The 23,510-nt window shown below is 35.9% G+C and overlaps 1 protein-coding gene and 1 pseudogene across 1 annotated transcript in view; both read right to left on the bottom strand.

Annotated features, from left to right (window-relative positions):
- AFF1 (AF4/FMR2 family member 1) overlaps positions 1 to 23,510 on the bottom strand; it is a 108,557-nt gene that overhangs the window by 21,711 nt on the left and 63,336 nt on the right. The window contains exons 8-11 of the mRNA XM_044681615.1: positions 15,561 to 15,615; positions 15,385 to 15,422; positions 13,318 to 13,474; positions 8,434 to 9,366 (exon numbers count right to left, since the gene is read on the bottom strand). Coding sequence (XP_044537550.1) covers positions 8,434 to 9,366; positions 13,318 to 13,474; positions 15,385 to 15,422; positions 15,561 to 15,615 — 1,183 coding nt within the window. The remainder of the gene's footprint in view (positions 1 to 8,433; positions 9,367 to 13,317; positions 13,475 to 15,384; positions 15,423 to 15,560; positions 15,616 to 23,510) is intronic.
- LOC123252100 lies at positions 21,913 to 22,690 on the bottom strand (annotated as a pseudogene).

Here is a 23,510-nt window from a genome sequence, read left to right as displayed (position 1 = left end):
TGTGTGTGTGTGTGTGTGTGTGTGTGTGTGTGTGTGTGTGTGTGTGTGTGTGTATGCGTACGCACAACCCATTTACCCAAAAATATTTATAATAGTTCATTTTTATGGTGGAAAAAGAATTGGAAATTAAGGAGGAGCCCATCACATTGGGGAATGCCTAAACAAATTTGTGGTATATGATTATAATGGAATATTATTGTGCTATAAGAAAGAATGAACAGGATGATTTCAGAAAAACCTGGAAAGACTAACATGAACAGATTCAGAGTGAAATAAACAGAACCAGGAGAACATTGTACATAGTAATAGTGATACTAAATGATGATCAACTATGAAAGACTCAGATATTCTCAGTAATACAATGATCCAGGACAATTCTGAAAGACTTATGAGAAAGAATGTGATCCACTTTCAAAGAAAGAACCGAGGGAAGTGTGTATACAAACCAAAGTATACTATTTTTCACTTTAATTTTGTGTGCTTTTTTATTTTAGGGTTTTGCCCTTATAAGTATTCTCTCACAACCTGGAAATGTTTTGCATGATCATACATATACAACCCAGACGAAATTGCTTACCATCTCCAGGACGAGGGAGAGAATGGAAGAAGGGAGGAAATTTGGATATAAGAATTTCAGAATTTTTATGTTGAAAACTGCTATCATATGTATTTAAGATTATAATATATATATATATTTTATATATATTAATATATATTAATATATATATATTTATATATAATATATATATATATATTTTAAATAATTATGTGGATGATGAATTAAATTGGAGAAAGAAGACAGGGCAGGAAAATTTGAAGGCCATTGCAACAGCCAAAGCAAGAGGTGATAAGAGTCCAATTGAAAGTGGTGCCTATAAGAATGGAGAGAAGTGAACAAATACTAAAGATTTTGTAGTGGTAGAAAGAAGACAGTGGAGCTGTGAACTTTGGTGAGGATGGTGGAGCTTTCTACTTAAATAGGGAAACTTGAGAGAGGGATGAGATAATAGGTAACAAATTGAGTCTGAAATCCCTAACAATACATTCAGTTAAACAATTTCTTTAAGATAGCTGGTGATGTAAGATTGGAGGCTCAGTAGAGATACCAGGTCTAGAAATCATTTGAATAGACATAATTAAACCAATGGAAAACTAGGTAACCAAGTGAGATATTTTATAAAGGACAAAGGCTTAGGTTACAACTAGTTAGAGGGCATGATAAGAGTAATGATCCAAAAAGACTAAAAAAGAGTAGTCAGACAAGAGAGCCACATCATGAAAATCAAGGGAGGATATAATAATTGTAGAGAAAGGGAGGGCGATGGTATCAGTATGTTTTGGAGATGCCAGGAATGATTAGGATTAAGAAAATATTTTTAGACATGGAAACTGAGATAAATTTGAGAAATAAGTTTCAGTTGGATAAAGAGAGTAGAAATAAGACTGCAAAGGCCTGATTTCACTGAAGTGAGAAGAGAGGAAATAATAGAGGCAGCATTTATAAAAGATTGACTGAGAAAGGAAAGATACAAAACAGAAGCATTAGGGGAATTAGTGAGAATTTTTAAGGATGAAGGAGACTAGAATATATTTGTTAGTCACTGGGAAGGAACTTTTAAAAGAATATGTGAATATAAGTTAATCTCTGAGAAACCAGTAGGTGTTTTGGGCAACTGCCACTCACAGTTTAAACTCACAGAAAAGGATAGGGTACCAGAGCCTGAGTAAATCTGATAACCCTTCACTAAAGGAATGACCATTGGAATTGCTGGTCTCTGTCACAAACCAGGGAATAACACAAAGATTAACTATGCACACACTATGGGTTCTTTGAGGTGAGAGGAACAGGAAGGAAAACAAAATAGTTTAATGTATAAAAAGGGTAAGGAGAGAGGGAGAGGTATTTCTATAACTAGGATTAGCCAACTGACAAGAAATGGAGTCCTAAGAGAGTTTCTCTGTCAACCCAACTTCAGTTAGGCTGACAGCCTTGGCTGAGGACTAGAGGGAGAGAGCTGGGTTTGAGGGTTTCTCACAAATGGTCCAGGTTGCTTCTTTGATGGCTTTAGGCTAACAGGAACCAACTCCTTGCATGGCCAAAAATCTAAGAGATACCAGGTAGGGAAAAATGCCTGCAAACTGTCCACCAGAACACAGACACTATCCACTGCCCAGGGTTGTCTTGAGAGATTTGTTTTCAAGCTTCTCCAATCCCAAAGATCCCAAGCTCATAGAGTCACTGCTGGCTGGACTTCTCCAAACCCCTCTCACACTAGCACTGACAGTTTCACTCCAATGCAGAATGCTCAAAGTTGATAGCCAAGCTCCCATTCCTTCTTACTCATCATAAATTTCTATTCTATTCCCTAAATCACTTCATTACAGAATGTACAGATAGAAAGAGAATTAAGATTAAAGCAGAAGTATAAATATGGGGATGGTATACTATATAAGATAGGATGAATGAGATCAAGGATAGAAGTAGAGGGGTTGGCCATGGCAAGAAAGAGAAAAAGATGGTAACTGCTTGTGCTGATGAAAGAGAGGAGCTGAAAAAGCAATGGGATTGTGAAGAAAATAAGGGATGTGTGGAATAGAAAGTCATATTGGGGCAGACGGCAGGGTGGGGGCATCAAAGGGGTGAGAAGAAAAGAGGTTTGTAATATATCTACTGAGGGAAGTGAGAAAGAGAATCAACTTTTGGTGCACTGGGGGTCCAGGGAAGTTTAGTTAACAGAAATTTGCAGCAGACTCATTCAGAATGGTTGCAGATTTCTCCAGTTCTGTTCAGCAGTTTTCATTTTAGCAATAGAAAATCCAGATGTGGACAGTAATTCAGGGGTAGAATATGGAAAGATGTAGTAAAATCAGTAAGAACAAGGTGGAGAATATTACTTAAGTATTTATACATTATGCTGACCTACACTTCTTTAGTGGTAAAATATAGGCAAAGTGTTTTAGATAAACACATCTGAAGACCAGCTCAGAGCCCCAGTGATAATATTTTCATAAATATGTCTATGATGATGCTTTTGGAAATCATAATGTCCCTTAGCAGATAGGCTTACACCACATGTGCAATGAAAGTTTGTTCAGAGGGCTTCAGTTCGAGATTTTTCTAAAAGTGTGTTGACAATTTAAAACAAAACAAACAAACAAAAAGAGTAAATAGTTCAAAATACGAAAAAAATATCTGCATTTAGAGTCTTAATAGAAAAAAAAAATTCAATATATACATGCAAAAGATGTAAGAAAACAAATACCAAAAGGGAATATTATTTAAAAGCAGTTGTATTGAACTATCTATTCACAATCAGAGAGGATGATGAAATGATAGTAAAAGAAGCAAAATCAAGCAAGTAAAAGGAAGGATTTTGAAAGAAGAAATGTGAATAGAATGTACAAAATCTTTGGGGTTAGATCAAATGAGTTTTGTAAAGGACTGCAAAGATTTGGTATCCTGAAATAATTTACTACTTTCCACATCATTCCTCAAAAAGATCCGAGGAATACAAACATATAGATTATTATGGAAAAGAATGCTATCTTATTATCTTGATATATTAAAAAGCTCTCTGGTAGAAGAAACGATGGCATTAAGTCATCTTTGATCCCAAAATATTCTAGAATTCAACTAACTCAGTAGTTAAACCCAAAGCAGGAGGACACATTCAAATGAGCCTCTCTAAGATAAGATGACCATTATTTCTCTAACAGTGTATTGAAGAAATATCATTCAAGTTAGGCAAAGAACAATTGTAAAATACAGCATCAAATAGCTCTATTACATTTGTCCAAAGGCGTGGGATATTGTAAATATACTGTAAGAACAGTGATTCTCAAAGTGTAGTCATAGATCCCTGAGGGCAGAATTATTTTCATAGCAATACTAAGATTTTATTTGCCTTTTTCTATTCTCTCACAAGTAAACACTAGAAATTTCCAAAGAAGACATGGCCTGGGAAGTAAAGATTTTGCCACACATGAAGACTGATTTAATATCTGGACAGCAAAATTATACTTCTGCCTTTCAAATGGACAAATCTACAGTTGTTAGCTGATCTTGCACTTTTGCTTATATTTGTCTATTTGTCTGTATACAGGATAAGCATTAATTATTCATCCAAGATAATGCTTTATGTGAATGCTTGGCAACAAACATCAGTAGTGCTGAAATAATCAATGTGTTGAATAACTTTTTTGAACCTTATGAATCCCAGGCAATGGTGGGTAAAAATGCCGGCCAGAAACCAAAGCGACGGCACCAAACCATACCACAGATCATTGGATTCTTTACCACTGCATACTTGTGGTAAAATATGTCCTAGATAAGGCAATACAAATGATAAATTTTTTTGATCTCAGCCCTTGACAACACAACTTAATATTCTGTGAGATGAGGTAAGGGTGCTGGAATTCTGCATTTTTTTCAGTTCTCTATGGTGCCACTACATAGGCTGGCCTTTTGGGTCTTGGTGTCTTTGATTTTCAGCTTTGATCTTCATGAGCTTGGGACCTCCTTAGGCCACCCTTTTCTCAACTTGCTTCAATTCTTTTCATTTGCATTTAAGAAAAATGAATGAAGGTCTTTCTTGGCCTCATCTGAACTGTCATTTCAGCATCCTTTCTGAATGGAATTTGCGTAAGTCAACAAATATTTTCCAAATGATCAATGCATAATGCTACAAACATCATGTCTGGGTAAAAGATCCATTCAAAACACAAAAGAGGGGGCAATTGGGTGGCTGAAACACAGGAGGTCCTAGGTTTAAATCTGGCTTCAGATAATGGGGAACTCACGTAATCCCCTTGGCCTAGCCCTTGCCTCTGTTCTTCCTTAGAACCAATACATAGTACTGATTCATGGATGGAAGGTGTGGGTTTAAAAACAAAATACAAAATAGACCAAAGATATTAATATAATAGATTGTGGAAAGATCATTAATATTGCTTCAGATTCCATACTGTAACTAGTCCTTAAGAAACATGTCACATTTTAGTAAAACGTTAGAGAAGAATAATAGCCAGTTATCAAAAAAGGCTTTGAAATACACCTCCTCTTTCCCAGTAACAAGGCTGGATTTTCTTCATGAACTTCAACCAAAATAATATAAAGCAACAGATTGAGTGGAGAAGAAGATATAGGAATTCAGTTATATTCTATATCTAGCCAAACATTTCAAAAGAAAATTGCAAAAAAAAAATAATAAAAAGTACAATGACATTACTCACTTTTTTTTTGTTTTGAAAAATAGGATGGTTTTTTTAATCAGTTTTCATTTCTAAAATAGTAAATATTGATAGCTATAACCCACATATGCAAAGGTTCTTTGGGTTGTCCATAATTTTTAAGAAAGTAAAGGAATTTAGAGGTTTGAGACCTGTTGCTTTAAAGAAGTTTACCCTTTCATCTTCAGAATTCTTGCTAACAGAGGAAAAGAGGAGGAATGCTGCAATTCACTTGAATATTTTCTTGAGGCTCACTGTATATCTAGGTGACTCTAATTATGCTTTATTCTCCAGCAATCTCATCACCAGTCATGTTTCCATACATACACATGTATCCTCTGGACCTTCTGCCGTCATAAAACCTGTATACTAATATCTCATGAATATGAATACGTCTGGAAAGAGCAAGCTGATCTCTGGCTCTGTTCAGCACTCCTGTACAAATATCCCTCTCATCACAGATCCCCCGCATCAGAGGGGGATCTGCTCCATGACAAAAATGGTGGCTGTGAGCAAACATTCGCTGAACCCATGCTGTATTTGATGCTTGTCCTTCATTTGGAAGAGGACTGATGACATTGTGGAGTGATGGCCTGACTTGCTCACAAACTGGATTTTAAGTGAGGGAGAGCTAAAAAAACTGCTGGCCTTGTTCTCTCTCGTTGACTCATCCAAGTCCAGTGGCAAGACAAAAGTCAGGAAAGCTGCTGAAAGGCCAGGATGAACTGGGTGACCCCAGCCACTCTGCTGTCTGCTCAAGCTTAAATCATTCCACAAGAGTCCATTTCAGCTGCCTTCATGGAGCTTGTAAAACCAATTGTTTTCATGCAATTGTTCCAACAGAGGAAGAATTTCCAAGCTTGGGGAAGATATCTCTTTCCATCAAGGATGGGGTGGGGGCCTATCAGTCCCCCATAGAGGTGTTCCTAGGGTATGGCAGCCAATGGAGGTGCCATACCCTAAAAAAACCATGGAGGGTAACTGATGGGACTCAAATATGCCCACGAAATGGCAAACCACTGCACTATCTTTGTCAAGAAAACCCAAATGGGGTCACAAAGAGTAAGATTCGACTCAAATGGCTCAATGACAATAAAAGGGGATGTGTTTCCATCAGTTGCTATTGTAGGAATATAGTTAGGGATAGTCTAGTTTTCTAGGGTTTGCGGAAAGAAGGGAATTTTAAGAGAAGCCTTGGGAAAGGATTCTGGGTAGAAAGGAAATGTGGGTCTACAACTGGAAATAACAAACTTGATTTCCTGCTTGAATTTTGACTAAGTTGGAGGGAGGTTTTGTCCCTGCCTACAATTCCCATCAAGCCGAAGGAGGAGTTTTGTTCTAGGAGATTCTCTCTGGAAAGTCAGGACTTTTGTGGAGAAAATCTTTGATATCCAGGTAGAAGGTTTACTTGGAGGAAACTAATTTCCCAGAGACTAGTCTTCATCTGGCAGTGATCCATCTACCAGAATTCCTATTGGCTAAGGTAATTCAAAGCTTTCCACCTATAACTGAGTTATTTAGTACAGCAGCCAGACCCAGAGGTTTTTTTCCTTTTCTTTCTTATTAATTATTGGTAGTAAGTTTAGATTAAGTCAGATAGCATTGGGGGTGGGGAGTTAGCATAGGGAGGATTAAGCATAGCTTAAAGAAGAAAACTAAGGCTCTCCTTCAACAGGAGACTTAGAAAGTTGGGTAGAGTTAGTTTGGATATTGCTAGGGTCCTACCTACTAGTTTCTTTCTTCCCTTTTTAAAATAAACTTTATTTTCACTAGCTAAGGGTTTCTGTGCTTCACTGGTCCGTGTAACATCTAAGATCCCTCTAGGACTCTTCTACAATACAATATGATTGTCCTAACTTGGTTGGTATTCCATGCTATAATTTTGTATTTGTATGAAGCATTTTGCAAAACATGAAGCTATGTAAAAGTATGAGATGATCCTTATTATCATCAACTATTTTCCCTTATTCTCTGTAAGCTCCTGGAGGGCAGGGGTTGTTTGCACTTGCTGTTGTTGTCGTTTTATTTTAAACCCTTACCTTCCATCTTGGAGTCAATACTGTGTATTGTCTCTAAGGTAGAAGAGTGGTAAGGGTAGGCAATGGGGGTTAAGTGACTTGCCCAGGGTCACACAGCTGAGAAGTATCTGAAGCCAGATTTGAACCTAGGATCTCCCGTCTCTAGGCCTGGCTCTCGATCCACTGAGTTACCCAGTTGCCCCCTGCTTTCACTTGTTTTATGTGTTCTATGACTTTGCTAAGTGCCTATCAAGTAGTAAAACTTTTAATTAATCTGTGAAGGAATGGTTTTTCCTCCCTAAAGCCAAGTATTTGAACCTCTCATATTATACTCTTCATTGAATACAGATAGGATATTCAGTTTCCTCATCTGTAAAATGAGCTGGAGAAGGAATTAACAAACCGCTCAAGTATCTTTGCCAAGAAAATCCCAAATGGGGTCACTGAAGAGTCTAACTAACACAACTGTTTATATATGTTGTATTCCCATTCCCTACCGCCATAGTTTATGTGGGCTTAATTTCCTAACTTAAACAACTCAATCTCTCTGAAAAAACTCATTTCCCAGACAGACTCTAAAGATCCCTCTGGCGTATGTTTCTGTGAATACCTCCCAAATCCGACAAACTGTTTGTCATTGTATCTATGCTACTGTCTAGGATGGTGCTTCACTTGGCTAATGAATATCTCACTTTTCTCTACCCAATGAAAATAATGAAGCCTAGCAGTGTCTCAAGCAAAAGCTGGAAAATACATGCTTTGTTTGTAAGCCCTCCCAAGAGCAACTGACATAACATCCAAAGACATATAGCAAATAAAAGGAAAGTTCTCGGTATTTCTTGATGTGATGTGAAGATTAAAGTTGAGAGCAAACAATTGAAAGAAGTATTAAAAATTACCCAGTCAAATGATGGATGAGAGTAAATTTTGCCCTTACCTTTGTTATAGGAAATTTATAGATAGAACTTATTACAGCAGCTGGGTCTGCTCTTATACTACCAATAATAAGTCCTATCTATAAATTTCCTATAACACCTTTCCATAACATAAAATGATATATAGCAAATAAAAGGAAAGTTCTCGGTATTTCTTGATGTGATGTGAAGATTAAAGCTGAGAGCAAACAATCCAAAGAAATATGAAAAATTACCCAGACAAATGATGGTTGAGTAAATTTTACCCTTACCTTTCTTTTTGTAATCAATTTATTTGCTTTCTCTGTATTTCTATTCTCTGACTCCTGCTTATTCCCCATGAGGAGTGCTTTAAGTTCCGTTTTCTTTGGCTGGCACCCCTTCCCAGATGGCTTGGGGACTTGGGAGAGTAAGGCGAGGTCTATCTTCACCACGAGGCTTTGCAGGCGAGGGGTATCCCTGAGTGACTTTGTGTCTCTGGAAGGCAATAGGACCTTATTCCCAACAAGTTCCTCCTGAACCATCAGAGATGACTTGTAACCTCCACTCCTGCTGCCGCTGCCGTGGGAGATACCCTGGTTCTGAATCACAGAGCTGATGGGGAAATGCTCCAGATTCTGATCGTCCATATTATTCTTTGTGGATTCAGGGTCCAAGAGTGTTTTTGTAGGCACTGAGTGAGAATTTTTGTGCTTCTTTTCACAGGGCACTGAGAGAGACTTGCACTTTTCTTGCCTGTCTCCACAAGATCGAGGCCTCCCTTTCGTTTTGACTTTGGGTTTATCTTTGGAAGATTGGTCTTTTGACCCATGTGAAAGGACTGGCTCACTTTCTACCCTCAAGTCACCCTGAAAATCGTCCTGAATTGATGCTTTCAAAGGTTTTTTGGGTTGTTTTGAACCAACTGTCTGCCAGTGTGGGGGACCATCAATGCCTTGCTGAGTAACAGACTTGGGGTAGTTTCTCCTGCTAGGATGGGTAGCTTCAGAAGCAGTTCTGGACGGTTGACTAGAATTAGAGGGATGGGGATCACCACTGGAGACTGAATGCTCATGACCACTGGTGCTACTGCTGCCTTTTCCCTTGGCCTCCTGGTGGTGATGCTGGAGTCCTGTTTCATTGAGGCTCTCTGAGGATACAGTGGGTTGAGTGACTTTGGTGAGCCAGTTGTCCAGCTGCCATTTATTTGCTATAGGTGGGTCAGGCTAGAAAAGGGACAAAGAAGAAGAGAGTCAATTCATCACTGCTGCAGGATTATTTCCAAAATGTCAAACTTTCACTTATTTCAGTGTCTACTCCTCTACATTTGAATTTCGAAAGTTCCATTTACTCCATCTATTTATCTTCCTTTATTTCCCTTTTAATTTGCCCAAGATATCTATAGATCCTTTTGTCCTATCAAATACTGAATGGAATTAAAGGGTACTTTCAAATATCATCTGGAAAAACTGTAATACAAGTAGTTAAAAGAGCAAAAAGGAAAAATGTCAAAATAAAATTCCATGGGAAATCATGAAAAGAAGCAGAAATGTAAGTAGGAAAAGGCCAGACTTCAAAAGTTAAGTGTACAATTGTGATACCATTAGTAAAGGGAACTCAGGGTGAGAAAACTTGTTCCATCAAAGCAAGCTCAGTACCTTCTCTGAAACCTAAGTCTTAGAGAGTTGCCTACAACTTTGATAAGCCAAATGACTTGCCATGGGACAAACAGCCAATTTGGGTTAGAATCAGGACTTGAACTCACAGCTTTGCTAGTACCTATAACCAAAATGACTCTCAAACTAAGCTATAGAGCAAAAATTATCAAACATCATTTCGTTCCAAACTAATAAACAAGACTAGGAGTTGGTACTTTGAAAAAACAAATAAAAGGACTAATCAATCTATCAAAAAAAAAAGAAAATCAAATTAACAGTATCAAAGATGAAAGGGGCAATCTCACCTTTAATGAAGAAGAAATTAAGGCAATTATTAAGAACTACTTTGCTCAATTGTATAGCAATAAATATGACAATCTAGGTGAAATGAGTGAATATTTACAAAAATATAAATTGTCCAGATTAACATAAGAGGAGATAGAATTCTAAAACAGTCCCATCTCAGTGGATTGAGAACCAGGCCTAGAGACAGGAGGTACTAGGTTCACATCTGGCCTCAGACACTTCCTAGCTGTGTGACCCTGGACAAGTCACTTGACCCTCATTGCCTAGCCCTTACCACTCTTCTGCCTTGGAGCCAATACACAGTATTGATTCCAAGATGGAAGGTAAGGGTTAAAAAAAAAATTTATATTTTCTGAAGAACATAGAAGAATTTAAAAGTCATTTGAAGGCTACAAAATACTAAATAAACTGCTATGACAAGTGAAAGAAACTATAAAAAAAATAGAAAATTTCATTAAAAAAATGACAGTAATAAGTCAACACACCAAACATGGGGAATGTAATTATAAGATGAAAATGTATTCCTCTAAAGACTTTTATCAACAAAGAAAGACCAAACGCTGAACTGAACATTCAACTTGAAAAACCAGGATAACTTTAAAATACCCAAATGAATAGCACATTGGAAAAATTAATGAAGAGATTATGAAAACTAAAATTTTAAAAATCCATTGAACTGATCAATAAATTTAGTTTTCATAAAAAGCCAAGGAAATTAATTAACCAGGATATTATTTAAAGAGAAACCAAACTTCATATCAAACAGTTAAACTAAAAACTGAAGAGGATATAAGTTAAACTAAACTATTATAAATTATAATTATTGAAAAAACTATTAGAAACTATTTTGCCCAATTACATGCTAACTAAACTGATAAAATATGGTCTTGATTAATAAACCAGGAGGCGATAAAAGCAGAGAAAAATACTAAGGAATACTAACACAAAATTTTAAATAAAATATTAGTAATTATAATACAACAGAACATTAGAAACGTTATCTACTAACACCAGGAAGGGTTTATACACAGAAATTTAGGGTTCATTTAAAACAAGTAAGACCAATATAAAAAACTACTTCAACAATAAAAATAATGAAAACCATAAGATTTTTTTTAACCAAACAGGCTTCTGGGGGAAAAAAAATCCAACATTTAATTCTCAGATTACTAAACAGAAATTTCTAGAGTTCTCTCTTAAAATCACAGGAATAAATGGACTATTCATCAATCTAGAAAAGAGGAAAGTAAAACAGCAAATATCATATGTGATGGAGAAAAATTAGAAGCTTTTCCAATAAGATTAGAAGTAAAACAAGGATGCCCATTATCACCACTACTATTAAATAGTCTTAGAAATATTAGCTATAGGAATAAGACGAGAAACAAAATTGAAAAAATCCTAGGTAAAAAAAGAAACAAAATTATTGCTTTTTGTCCACGGTATACTCAAAGAATGTTAAAGAAACCAACAGGAAGAGTTAGAAAGTGAAATTCAATTAAAATAATCATAGAAGCCTATAAAATACTGAACAAGATTCACATGAGCTCTATTTGAGTCAAACTATGAAAATGCACTGTGGAAATAAAGATGGAACTAAATATGGGAGAAACATGAATTGTTCATAGGTAGGTTCAGCTAATATAATGAAAATGAAAACTAACCTAAGGTAATTTACTTATTAAATGCAAAGCCAATTCAATTCCTAAAAGAATATTTTATAAAGCTAGAAAAAATAGTAACAAAATTCATATGGAGGAAGAAACAGTCAAGAATCCTAAGGGTAATCAGGAAAAAAGAAGGAAAGAGCAGGAGTAGTGGAGAAGAGAGAATTTCTTCTATAAAGCACTACCAGATTTCAAAGCAGAAACGATTAAAACAGTATGTACTAGCCTCTTATAAAACAGGCATAATTTAGCACATGATAATCAGTTATCTTTGGGATATGTTATTAACACCAAATATTAAATTTAATTAGTTTGGTATAATGGATATAGATCAAGTTCATTTTTTCAAGTCTTTCCCCCCATTTATGTTAATGTTTTTAGTGGTACAACCATATAAAGCGATAATAGCCATTTTACAGATTGAGAACACCTTGGGCTAGCACTGCTAAAAATATAGTTCAGAATCAGATGTGATGTAGAAAACGGAAGAAAAAAAGATTTACCACCTAACACTCCAAATAAAATAGGGAAACTTCTTTTCTTTTCCTTTTTTAATAATTTACTTGGAAACCTTCCTACCAGCCTCCTGGCTTGTAGCCCTGAGATCCCAGGAAGAAAGGCTTTCACTTTTTTGGGAAAGAGACTGAAGGCTACATAATGCCAAGCAACACAGAAAATGCAATTTGTGATTTTAGCACCCTCTGGGTCTATAATCACGGGGCAAGTTCCTCAATCTATCAGTGAAGAAGTTCTCTGAAGTTTAAAAAAAGAAAAGAAAAGAAAAGAAAGTTTATATCATAATTTCAAGGAAGTTTTGATCTGAGATTACTGACATAAATGAAATCCATAAGTCTTTATTCATTCCACCTAAAAACAATAATAAAAGTTATTTGGTGGATTGTTTATCCTGGGAAATGACTAGTAAGTATCTTAGTTTCTAAATGCACTCAGACTTGTTGAGATAATATTTTAATGATGATGGCATCTAAACAGCAATTTAAGGTTTGCTATCTCAGCTGACCCAACAACACTGTGTGATAAGTGCTATTATTATCTCCATTTTACAAATGAGAAAATGAAGGCTGAGAGAGTTTAAGGGATTTGCCTAGGGCCACCCAGCTAGCATTCCTGAAATTTAAAAAACATTTCTGCAGTATTAAAACAAAGACTGATGCCTGTGCTAAACTCTGATTGGGCATCCACTCTTGAAAGGATGTTAATAAATGGCATTTCTACTTAAAAACAAAGACACGAAAACAAAAAATACTTTTTTGAAAAAAAAAAAAAAGTTTTTTTCCTAATTAGTGTTAAAGTTCAGTAACATTACTTTTTGTTTTTAAATGATGTTATCAACAAGTAGGAAGAATGTGTAGAGTCCCCCCACAAAGAACGACAGAAGCCAGGACAAATAAGTAAATGCGTTTCTATCACGTGGAGAACTAAGAAATGTTCTCTCCTGAGTCAGGGTGCCCCCGCAACCCGTGCAGCATGGAAGCAGAAGGTTCCCTTGGGATGCTGAGTTTTCTGTACCCTGAGGACACCGTACCTCGGCAGGCACAGGCTCTGGAGGCTCATTCTCCTCACTCCCACTGGAACTGCTCTCACTCTCAGAGTCTGAGGAGCTGTCGGAGTCACTGGTGCTCTCCGACTCTGTATTACTGGAATGTGCCGAAACCACACTGTCTGCAAGGGATTGTGGAACGCTGCAAAGCAAAAGAGATAAAAATGAGACAGTGGCAAAGAAGCCCGGATTGTAACTACTTATTTATTTATTTGTTTGTTTATTTGTTTTGCTTAGGTAACAATGAAGTCTTCCCCCACAAATATACTAGAGCACGTTATTACCAATCATAGCCTCAGAGGACATCCAGTACAATCTCTTCCCTTTATAATAAATGAAAATGAGAACAAGCATGGTTATATAAGTAAATATGAGAAATGGGGACAGCTCGGTGGCTCAGTGGAGATGGGAGGTCCTGGCTTGAAAATTTAAAGACAGTTCCTCATTGTGTCTCTGGACAAGTCACTTAACCCCAACTGCCTAGCCCTAACATTCTTCTGCCTTGGGAGTATTGATTCTAAGACAGAAGATAAGGGTTAAAAAAAAAAATCTGACCTAGATACTTCTTAGTTATGTGACACTAGACAAGACACCTAGCCTCTCTGCTGATGGCACCAATATCTACTATCAGTTCTAAAACAAAAAGCAAGGGATTTTTAGTTTAGTTTTTTTTTTTAGTGAGAAATGAAAAATGTCAGATCTTCCTTTAAAAAAAAAATGTCATGGAAAGGCTATAAACCCAGGTCCTGTGGGATTTTTAACTGTTGGATTTTAATTTCACAAATGAAATCTTCCTTTCTAGGGCAGTCAGCTATAGAGTTTATCTCTAAAAAATCCATAAGAACATAATCCTCATTGAATATACATTTATTTTTGAAAGCAACTGAAATAATAATTTTTTTAAAAAAGGAAATGTTATGGTTTTCAAAACATTTGATTTTTCCCCCCCTTCAGACTACTTTATGGTATTAAGAAATGTTTGTAAACATGAGGACTGGAAGATAAGTTGAAAACTCACTTAACATAGGCCAATTCCTGCACAATGGAAAAAAACAGCTGCATCCAAATTATGTTCACACACATTAAGTATAACCATAGAAAACTTTATTACTTAGTGTGGGTGACTCTAAATAGAGGGTGACAAAGTCTATAGAATAAAGCCCTCTCACCCAGGGATATATATAAATAACTAACTAGAAACTTGAAGAATTCCAAATATACTTAAAAGAATTTCAAAAGAGAAAAGTTGCGTCATCATTTTTCAAACATTTTTCTGATAGAAAACAATTTTTAGCAGCCAATGTAAAAACCTTGTTTGTTGAGGTTAATTAAATTAAAAGAAAGTTCTATGTCAACAATGCACTATTGAGATGATGGAAAATGCTGCTTTCTGAATATGTTAAAGAATCGTAATGTAAAATTAAAAACACTTTTACAGGGACAGAAATTATTGGCATGTTAACTGTGCTGCTTGTGCTAAGCAAATTTGGCACATTAAACCATGACTCTTATTTCAAGGGTACCAATAAACTTCATTTCAATCTCTTGAGTTTTCATTCCCAAGGTGTCATAGCTCTAATCCACACTTATTTATGACAAGCTGGTAGTCAAAGGAGAAGAGCACAATTTCTAGCTTCAAAAGAAATGGCAACAAGTCATCTTCATTTGCCTTTCTGAGAGGCTGTGAAACAGGTTAATCACAATAAAATATTTAGGAGCACTAAACCTGTTTAATTTTTCGGATTGCTAGATTGGGTGATACTTGTTTTTTTTTTTTTTTTAAAAAGACACAACAAAAAACAATCCCAGAAGTTTCTTTTATCTTTTACTATTTAGTGCAGAATTCATATGAAGAAACATCCCTAGGAATGAATTTGCCAATCTAACCCTAACCAATTAACCAAAATAAAGGGAACAAATTTAAACTTAACCAACATTTCATCTAAACCACTAAATAGTCACAAAAGTACTAAGTGTCTGAAACAGCTTAATCTCTTCAAAATTATGATTCTTTTCTACCAATTTCTATAGACCCGAGGGAAAATACAGTACCTTGCAGGCACAGACGAAGGAGGGGGCTTTTCAGAGACCTAAGTATTTACAAAGGCACAAGGAGAGAGGAATAGAGGGGAGAAACAGAGAATTGGTTAGGGTAATTCAACTTAGAATATAGCAAGTTATATGAACTTAATTAAAGGAATTTGTTTTATATTGCATGGAAAACTGACTTGCTCATCACCACTGTCTTCACTATCACTGATCTGAAGGTCATCTTCTAACATCCTAGAAAACAGAGAAAGAGAAATTTTAGCATTTTAGAAACAAATACAGTTTTTTGATTTATTATGATGTTTATGCAACATTTCCAAGATAAATACCAAAATCAAACACTAGGGCTGTTGTATCAAAGTTAATAACAATATGACCAAACAAGAGATAGAGAGCATTACAAGATGTAAAATGAATAATTTTGATTATTTTAAATTAAAAAGGTTTTGTACAAACAAAATCAATTCAACCGAGATTAGAAGGGAAACAAAGAAAAATATTTATAACAAAAATCAGCATTAATAATGATAAAATAGAAAAACCACAAGGTCCCCAGTTTCATTATCATTATGAATAGAGGAGGGAGATGACTCAATAGTCAAAGTACTATTTTTGTTTTATTTTGGATTCTCATGTCTAATTTAAGGAAGTTTAAAATTGTACAAAGACATTTTAGGACACACTGTATAGCAAGCTGAATTCTCCCTAATAACATATTAAATTGTATTTGATTTTGTCTTGTTTAAGAGAAAACAGGGCAAAAGATAAAACATAAACTATATTGACTGATGAAGCATTTAAACAAATTTCATTCTTGAACTATATGAATTTCAAGACATCTAATTAATTCTAAGAAGGTATGGGTTTAAAAAAAAAACAAAAAACTTCTTACTTAGTAAGAATCGTTAAGTATCCATTTCAAGGCAGAAGTGGAATAAGAGTTAGGCAACTGGAATTAAGTGACTTGCTTAGGGTCACAGAGTTAGAAAGTATCTGGGGCCAAATCTGAACCCAAGTCTTCCTGACTAGATCAAACTCTCTATCCACTGTGCTACCTAGCTGCCTTGGTAACCTAACACTTAAGGAAATAAAAACTTAAATCAACAGCAAAGTGGCAGAAACAAAACCTTAATTATTTCAAAGAGTGCCTTTCCAATCACTGTTGTCTTTATGGGAAAAGAGATGAGCACATATACAAACCTTCTTTCAAGACAATTTAGGGAATGTGAGGAATTTCTAACTTAAATATTTCATCTCTACCCTTTTCCCCTCCCCAATACAAAGGTTCCAGTGAAAAATGTATAGATGTATAAAATCTACAGATTTTTTATTTGCTGTTTTGGTTTCCACACAACTGCTCAATTTTTGTGGAATTAATTATGATCAACAGGCAGTATAAGAGTGGTTTTCTAAACAGAGGTCAAGTCTGAGAATCAGGAAGACTCAGATTTTAGTACTTCTATACTGACATAATAGTTGCTAGTTAATCACTCAGTGCCCCAAGCAATTAAGTTGTAGATAAATTATTAGCATGTAAAACGACAAAAATTTATCAGACAATCAATAAGTGACCTTTTCCTAAGAACTCACAGGATACAAAATAGTCCTGCCTGAGGCCAAGTTTGCAGAAGTCCCCAGCACATAATCTGCTGGGCCTCCTTTAGTCATTTAGGGACTCCCACTAGACTTCATGGGATTGGGCTCAGAGGGAGAAACTAAACCATTCAGTCTTCCTCAGCCTGCGTTGCTTGTTCTTCATCCATACAACTCCCATTAAATGTATTTTCCCAAGGAAGCACTTTTCTTATATAATTAAAAAAAACCAAGAACAATTTCCCTTAGTGTTCTCATATCAAATGTCTTCCTGTATCACTTCCATGGAAATGGTTCTCAGGTCTCTTACCAGTCCAAGAATGCTTTTTGAGCTCCAACCTATCATTTCCAATTGGCCATTGGCCATGTTGCACTAACGTCCCATAAGCATATCACACTCAAACATGTCCAAAACAAAAATGATCTATTCACCAAATCTACCCTTCTTTTAAACTTCATTATTATTCCTAAGGGCACAACCATTCTCCAACTCACCCAAGTTTATAAATCTTATAAAAAATATTCTTCAATTCATCAATCTCATTTAGCCTACACATCCAATCAGGGATCAAATCCTATTATTTCTACCTTTCACAAGCTAACTCCTACACACCTCCTCCTCTGTACTCTTAAGAGCTACCACCCTACTCCAGGCTTGCATCATCTCTTACCCTATTACTATTATAATATCTTCTAAACTGGTTTTCCTGACACAAATCACCCCCTATTCCAACATATCTGCCATGTAATGGTCAAAGTAACTTTCCTTAAGAATAGCCATGAACATGTCACCTCAGTCAACCACACAAGTGGTTCCCTGTTACATCAAGAATCAAATATATAACACTTTGGCATTGAAAACTCTCCCTAATACATCCTCTTCCAATCTTTCTACTCTTCTTAAGACATTACTTTCAAAAGGCCCATGGCATGGTCCAACTTTACTGGTCTGTCCCTCATTCTGATGGGATGGCTGAGATTCTTCCTCCTCTATGTATCCCAAAGGGTTGGATTGGATCTTTTCCTCAAAGGTAAAGAAACTGTCCATAAACATTAACTAGCATTGTGGTGGCAAAGAAATGGAAATGGAAGGGATGCCCATCAGTGGGGAATGGCTAAATAAATTATGGCACATTATTGTAATTAAATATTACTGTACCATAAAAATAGGGAGCAGACATGACATGATGAAGAACAAAATGAGCAGTAGCAAGAGAATGCTCATTTTGTTCTTCATTGGGCCATGTCTGATCCCTATTTTTATGGTACAGTAATATTTTTTTTTAACAGAACTGATTAGTCCAGGGGGATAATTTACTTCACTTACCATCTCGCAGCTTCCTAATGATTTCTGGATACATTTTTAAAATTTTATTATTTTTTATTGATTAAGAAAATTTTTCCATGGATACGTGATTCATGTTCTTTCCCTCCCTCCCTCCTCCAACCCCTCTTCCATTGCCAATGAGCAATTCCACTGGGTTTTACATGAGTCACTGATCAAGCCCTATTTCCATATTATTGATATTTGCACTAGGGTGATCACTTAGTCTACATCCCAAATCAAATCCTTATCAACCCATGTGATCAAGCAGTTGTTTTTCTTCTGTGTTTCTGCTTCTGGATACATTTGTGTGACTTTATGATCTTCTAAGTAGTCTATCCATGAGAGTTGGGTCTTAAGTAGCTTGGTGGATGTACCAAAGTTTACCAATATATAGGATTATAGTCTAAGCTACTAAATTCATTGAAAGTTATTTCCAAAAATAGTCTATATGTTGATTTTTTGTATAGCAGCGATATAAAATGGTATTGGTCTCATAGCAAAGAGTAAAACTCAAATATATACTGAAAGAATATGGATGGAATAGTACTGTGCTCAATAATAAACTGGAGGAATTCCATATAAACTGGAAGGACCTCCAGGAATTGATACAAAGTGTAAGGAGCAGAGCCAGAACGTTGTACACAGAGACTGATACACTGTGATAAAATTGAATGTAATGGACTTCTCTACTAGCAGCAATGCAATGACACAGGACAATTCTGAGGGATTTATGAAAAAGAACGCTACCCACATTCAGAGGAAGAACAATAGGAGTGGAAACTGCTTGAACACATGGGTTGATGCACTCATGATTTGGGAAGTAGACTCATAGGTCTTGATTGATGACACATGAAGAAACCAGTGGAAATGCATGTCGGCCACAGGGGGTGGGGTGGGGTGGAGAGGGGGTAGAGGGGAGAGTAAGAACATGAATCATGTAACCATGGAAAAATTTTTTCTAAAAAATAAAATATAAAAAGAAAAGAAAGAATATTAATCTACTTAAGAAAATAAAAAGCTCAATTTTTTTTTTAACCCTTGTACTTCGGTGTATTGTCTCATAGGTGGAAGAGTGGTAAGGGTGGGCAATGGGGGTCAAGTGACTTGCCCAGGGTCACACAGCTGGGAAGTGGCTGAGGCCGGGTTTGAACCTAGGACCTCCTGTCTCTAGGCCTGACTCTCACTCCACTGAGCTACCCAGCTGCCCCTAAAAGCTCAATTTTTAAAAGACCATTTAATTACTATTGTGAAAGGGACTGTAACTTAACTATTTTGCCTCCTACTTCAATAACCTGTCTCTTAAAATTTTAAATGAAGCACAATAATTTTACCTTGGAAGATAATGTATATCATTTACGTCAGCAGATATGTCCCTCATCACCAAAATATTAGAGCAGCACCAATATGGTTTTTTGGGGCATTGTTTAGCATAAGTTAACAACTGACTTATCTTATTTTTTATGTATTATCTTATTGGTTGGTACACTTTTGATTTCTTTTTTTTTTCCTTAGGCCAGTAATTTCTTGTTTATTCTTCATGTACAAAAAGAAGAGGACATTTGGAACAAATAATACAAAATGAAGTGTCATATCACAACGGATAACAAGTTGTTTTGTAAGTATTTCATATAGTAATATTGTAGTGGATTGGTCATGAAGTATTCAGAAACATACTTATCCTTCCATGTGGTGCCCTTCCCCAAAATGTAATCCATTATTTTTATTCCCTCCAATATCTTTTCATAAGATATTCAAAACAGGTAATAAAGGACTGAGCCTGACACCAATACATCCACAAAGAAAAAAGGGGGAAGATTGGACATCCCAACTGATGGATAATCCTTTTCAGTTGTTAAAGTTTAATATTTTACAACTTGTCTTAAGCAGTTTTTCCATTCAAAATAACATGGCAAACAAAGTAGACATTTATTCAGATAGTCACATACAGTATACACACTTTCCTGTCTAAAGAGAAAGCATACACTTTAATAGAGGAATAGATGGCTTCCCAGTAAACATGCAATGCATTCTCTCAGAACAGATTAAATTTTGCTTTCATATGTCTGCTTTGAGGTGATAGAGTTAAAGGTAGATGATTTCCTTAAAAGTTTGATTAAATTTGCTAATAAAGTTCACTTTCTGGGTGGTTCACAACAGCACCATTCTGTGAAATTATAAACGTCTAAGAGGGTCCAGGTTTAAATACAATTTTTTAGGAAGTATACTCTTTGGCAGATCCTTTCAACTAAGATCTTCCCAAACTTAATACCCTACCAACTCTAAAACCTTGCCAAAGGGCAAAAGCAGAAGAGCTGCATATTATATTTTAAAATGAGGAAGGTAAGACTCAACAACTCAACTAAAACAAAGTTTTTTGAACCCACTTATTTTAATAAATCTCTTACTCAATGCTATAGTAATCATTTTCTGCTTTACATGCACTATGCAGACAGGCAAAAAAAACTTATAAAAGTTTAAAGACCATATTTTTTTAAATTTCGTAAAGTTATCCAGTCTTTTTTCCACGGGTCCTAAGTTTATTCCCTTTTACCAACTTCTCTCCCCTGTCATATTAGAAATCTGAAAATTTAAATATAAAAACTATGTTTTATTTTAAAAATATTTTCTCCTCATTTTCGTATACCCCATGCCAACCCCCAATATCTTATGGAAAAAAAAATCTAGCTGAGGACTTAATCCATAAAATATTTCTCCTTAATACCAGATCCAAGAGATAGATAAGATAGATATCTAAAACTTTTCAGTACTGGTACTAACTTCAGCATATTTATTCACATTAAGGTGTCATATAAGGTAGAAGCACAAAAAAACATCAACAGAACCAAAAATAAGGCACCTGCCTTTATAAGATGACAGCCAAAAACTAGTTGTAACACCAGCACACCTACCAGTGAGGGACTATAGCTGAGAGAGAAACATTATTAATTACTCTTTCAATAGATGAACTAGCTTGAAATTCTAGAAATAATTTTTTGGTTCTAATTATGAACATTTTGCCTCAAAATCCCATTTAACACAATGGTTTTTCAAGGGAAAATATAAACTTACTCTGTTAATATAAAACATGAGATTAACTTGTGAACTCAAGTCACTTCTTTCTAGCAGAGCTTTTTGTCAGTATTTTTCTGCAAAACTAAAACTGAAAAGCTATCAAAATGCACAATCTTTCACTTCCCAGGAATCTTTTGAAAATTTTAAAAGAACTACTAGATTTGGTTCACTTAATTAAACTCTTCATGCAAAACAATATTTGTGGTAATTCCATGCCCACTGCCTCTGATTGCTCTTTAGGACATATAAATATCTACTGCTAAGATCCCATTCTGTAACAACTCAAAACCTTGGTTCAATTCAGTCTCCCATTAATTTTAGATATGGATAGATATGGGCAGGTGGTATGAATAGCAGGCTGTGTAGAACCTGCCTACATCAAGCTTTCCATCCCTTCTTTTAAGGCTACAGAAAATCTCGACACAAGGAAAGGCAGCTCATTGTCTTATTAGATAGCCCTCCCCTAATCTTTCCCCCCGCCCCCCAAAAGTAGTCATCTCCAGTGAGGGTTCCACAGAGAGTTCATATTGTATGACATTTTATTTAGATTCCATGCATGTATTTTCCTGTGTAGCCACAAGGTTAAGATCCATTCTTTCTGGAAACTCCAGCTTCTCACATACTGCCTCCTTTACAGGTAGGTATTGTGATATTTCATTGGGCTCTGTAAAGAGGGCTGGTGGAACATGCATTAAATTGGCTATTTTGCTCTCCCTTGAAGTGTATTCTCTTAACATGTAAGTCTTGTCAGCCTCATGGTAGAGCCTTGTGTCATTCATCCTGATGAGCGCGCCATCAATTCTTAAGAAAAATCTCAATAACAGGAAAAAGCTAGAAGGCATCACTCTTAATTTTCACACTTAAGCTTGAAACTCCATGATCATGAAGTTCATCTTCAAACAACAGAACTTCTTCAAAAAATTTAATCTGTTCCCTGGCTTTCAATTTCTCTGTGTCTATATGATCTGTCGTAGGCACAACCTTTAACTTAAGAGCTTCGCCAAGTAATGTTCCTTTGTAATCTGTTGTATAGGTCCAGTCATATGGTCTAATAATCTCTTTGGAGTGCTCACCCTCCGTCCTGCTCTCTTGCCATTCTTCAGCACACGCCACCTTGAGTACTCCTTGGTAGTTGTTTACACACTTTAAAGCATCAGTTGCATTGAACTCAATTCCAAAGCCAGAAACATGTTGGATTCTTAAAACATTGTCTCCAAACATCATTTCAGGAAGAGATGGCATATGGAGCTCATCAGCTAATTTCTCCACATCGGCCGACCTCATGATGTGCGTCTTGGCTGCCGTCAGCTTCCAGGGCCCCCACTTTTGATTTCTAAAAACTTATCCTTAAGCTATTTGAACAAAAAGTTATGAAGAATTGTCCACAGGGGCATGTTATAGCACCAAGTTGCCTGTAAGTCAGAATGCATTAGAATCTTGCCCTGACTGGTCCACTTTTATATATAAGGAGAGTAGTATAAGAAATGTTTCTCTTACATAAAATTGAGTTAAAACAGAACCATTACTTTCCTGGAGGCATTTAGGGAATATGGCACATCACAAATCAATGGGCTGTTCTTAAAGAATAAACATAAACATATCATAGAATGTAAGTAGGGATAAAAACTCTCTCTGGCCCCAATGATCCATAACCATGAGACCTGTTGCTAATGCTAAACAAACCAACTGTTGTCAGATGACTTTAGGGACTCACACAAAGGATGTCACGACTCAGGGCACAAGGTGACCCTGTAAGACTTTCCCTTGCCGATCTGAATTGGTAAAAAAACTTCCTTATAATAAGATAACCTTGGGTCTGGAGCAAAAATGGGCCAAAATGAGTACTAGAAATTTGTTCCTTTTAATAATACAGGAAATTACTGGCAAACCTAGAATGGGTAACGATGAAACTGTACTTTCCCATAAATATAAATCCAGTATTACTCAATATGTTTCTAAGGTTTCTAAATCCCAAATTCTTGACATTTATCCATGATTGGTTTAAAAAAAATAAACAAGAAAAAAAAACCTTGAATTCCATTCCCATTCAAAAAAATTTTTTAAAAATCAAAACAATATGGGAGAGATTGGGTCTAGATCAACATCTCACACCCTAGGAAACTATAAGTAAATTAGG

This window comes from Gracilinanus agilis, chromosome 6, assembly GCF_016433145.1.
Source record: "Gracilinanus agilis isolate LMUSP501 chromosome 6, AgileGrace, whole genome shotgun sequence".
Classification (NCBI taxonomy): Eukaryota; Metazoa; Chordata; class Mammalia; order Didelphimorphia; family Didelphidae; genus Gracilinanus; species Gracilinanus agilis.
Note: the sequence above shows the minus strand (reverse complement) of the source record. Positions and strands in the feature narration are given on the sequence as shown.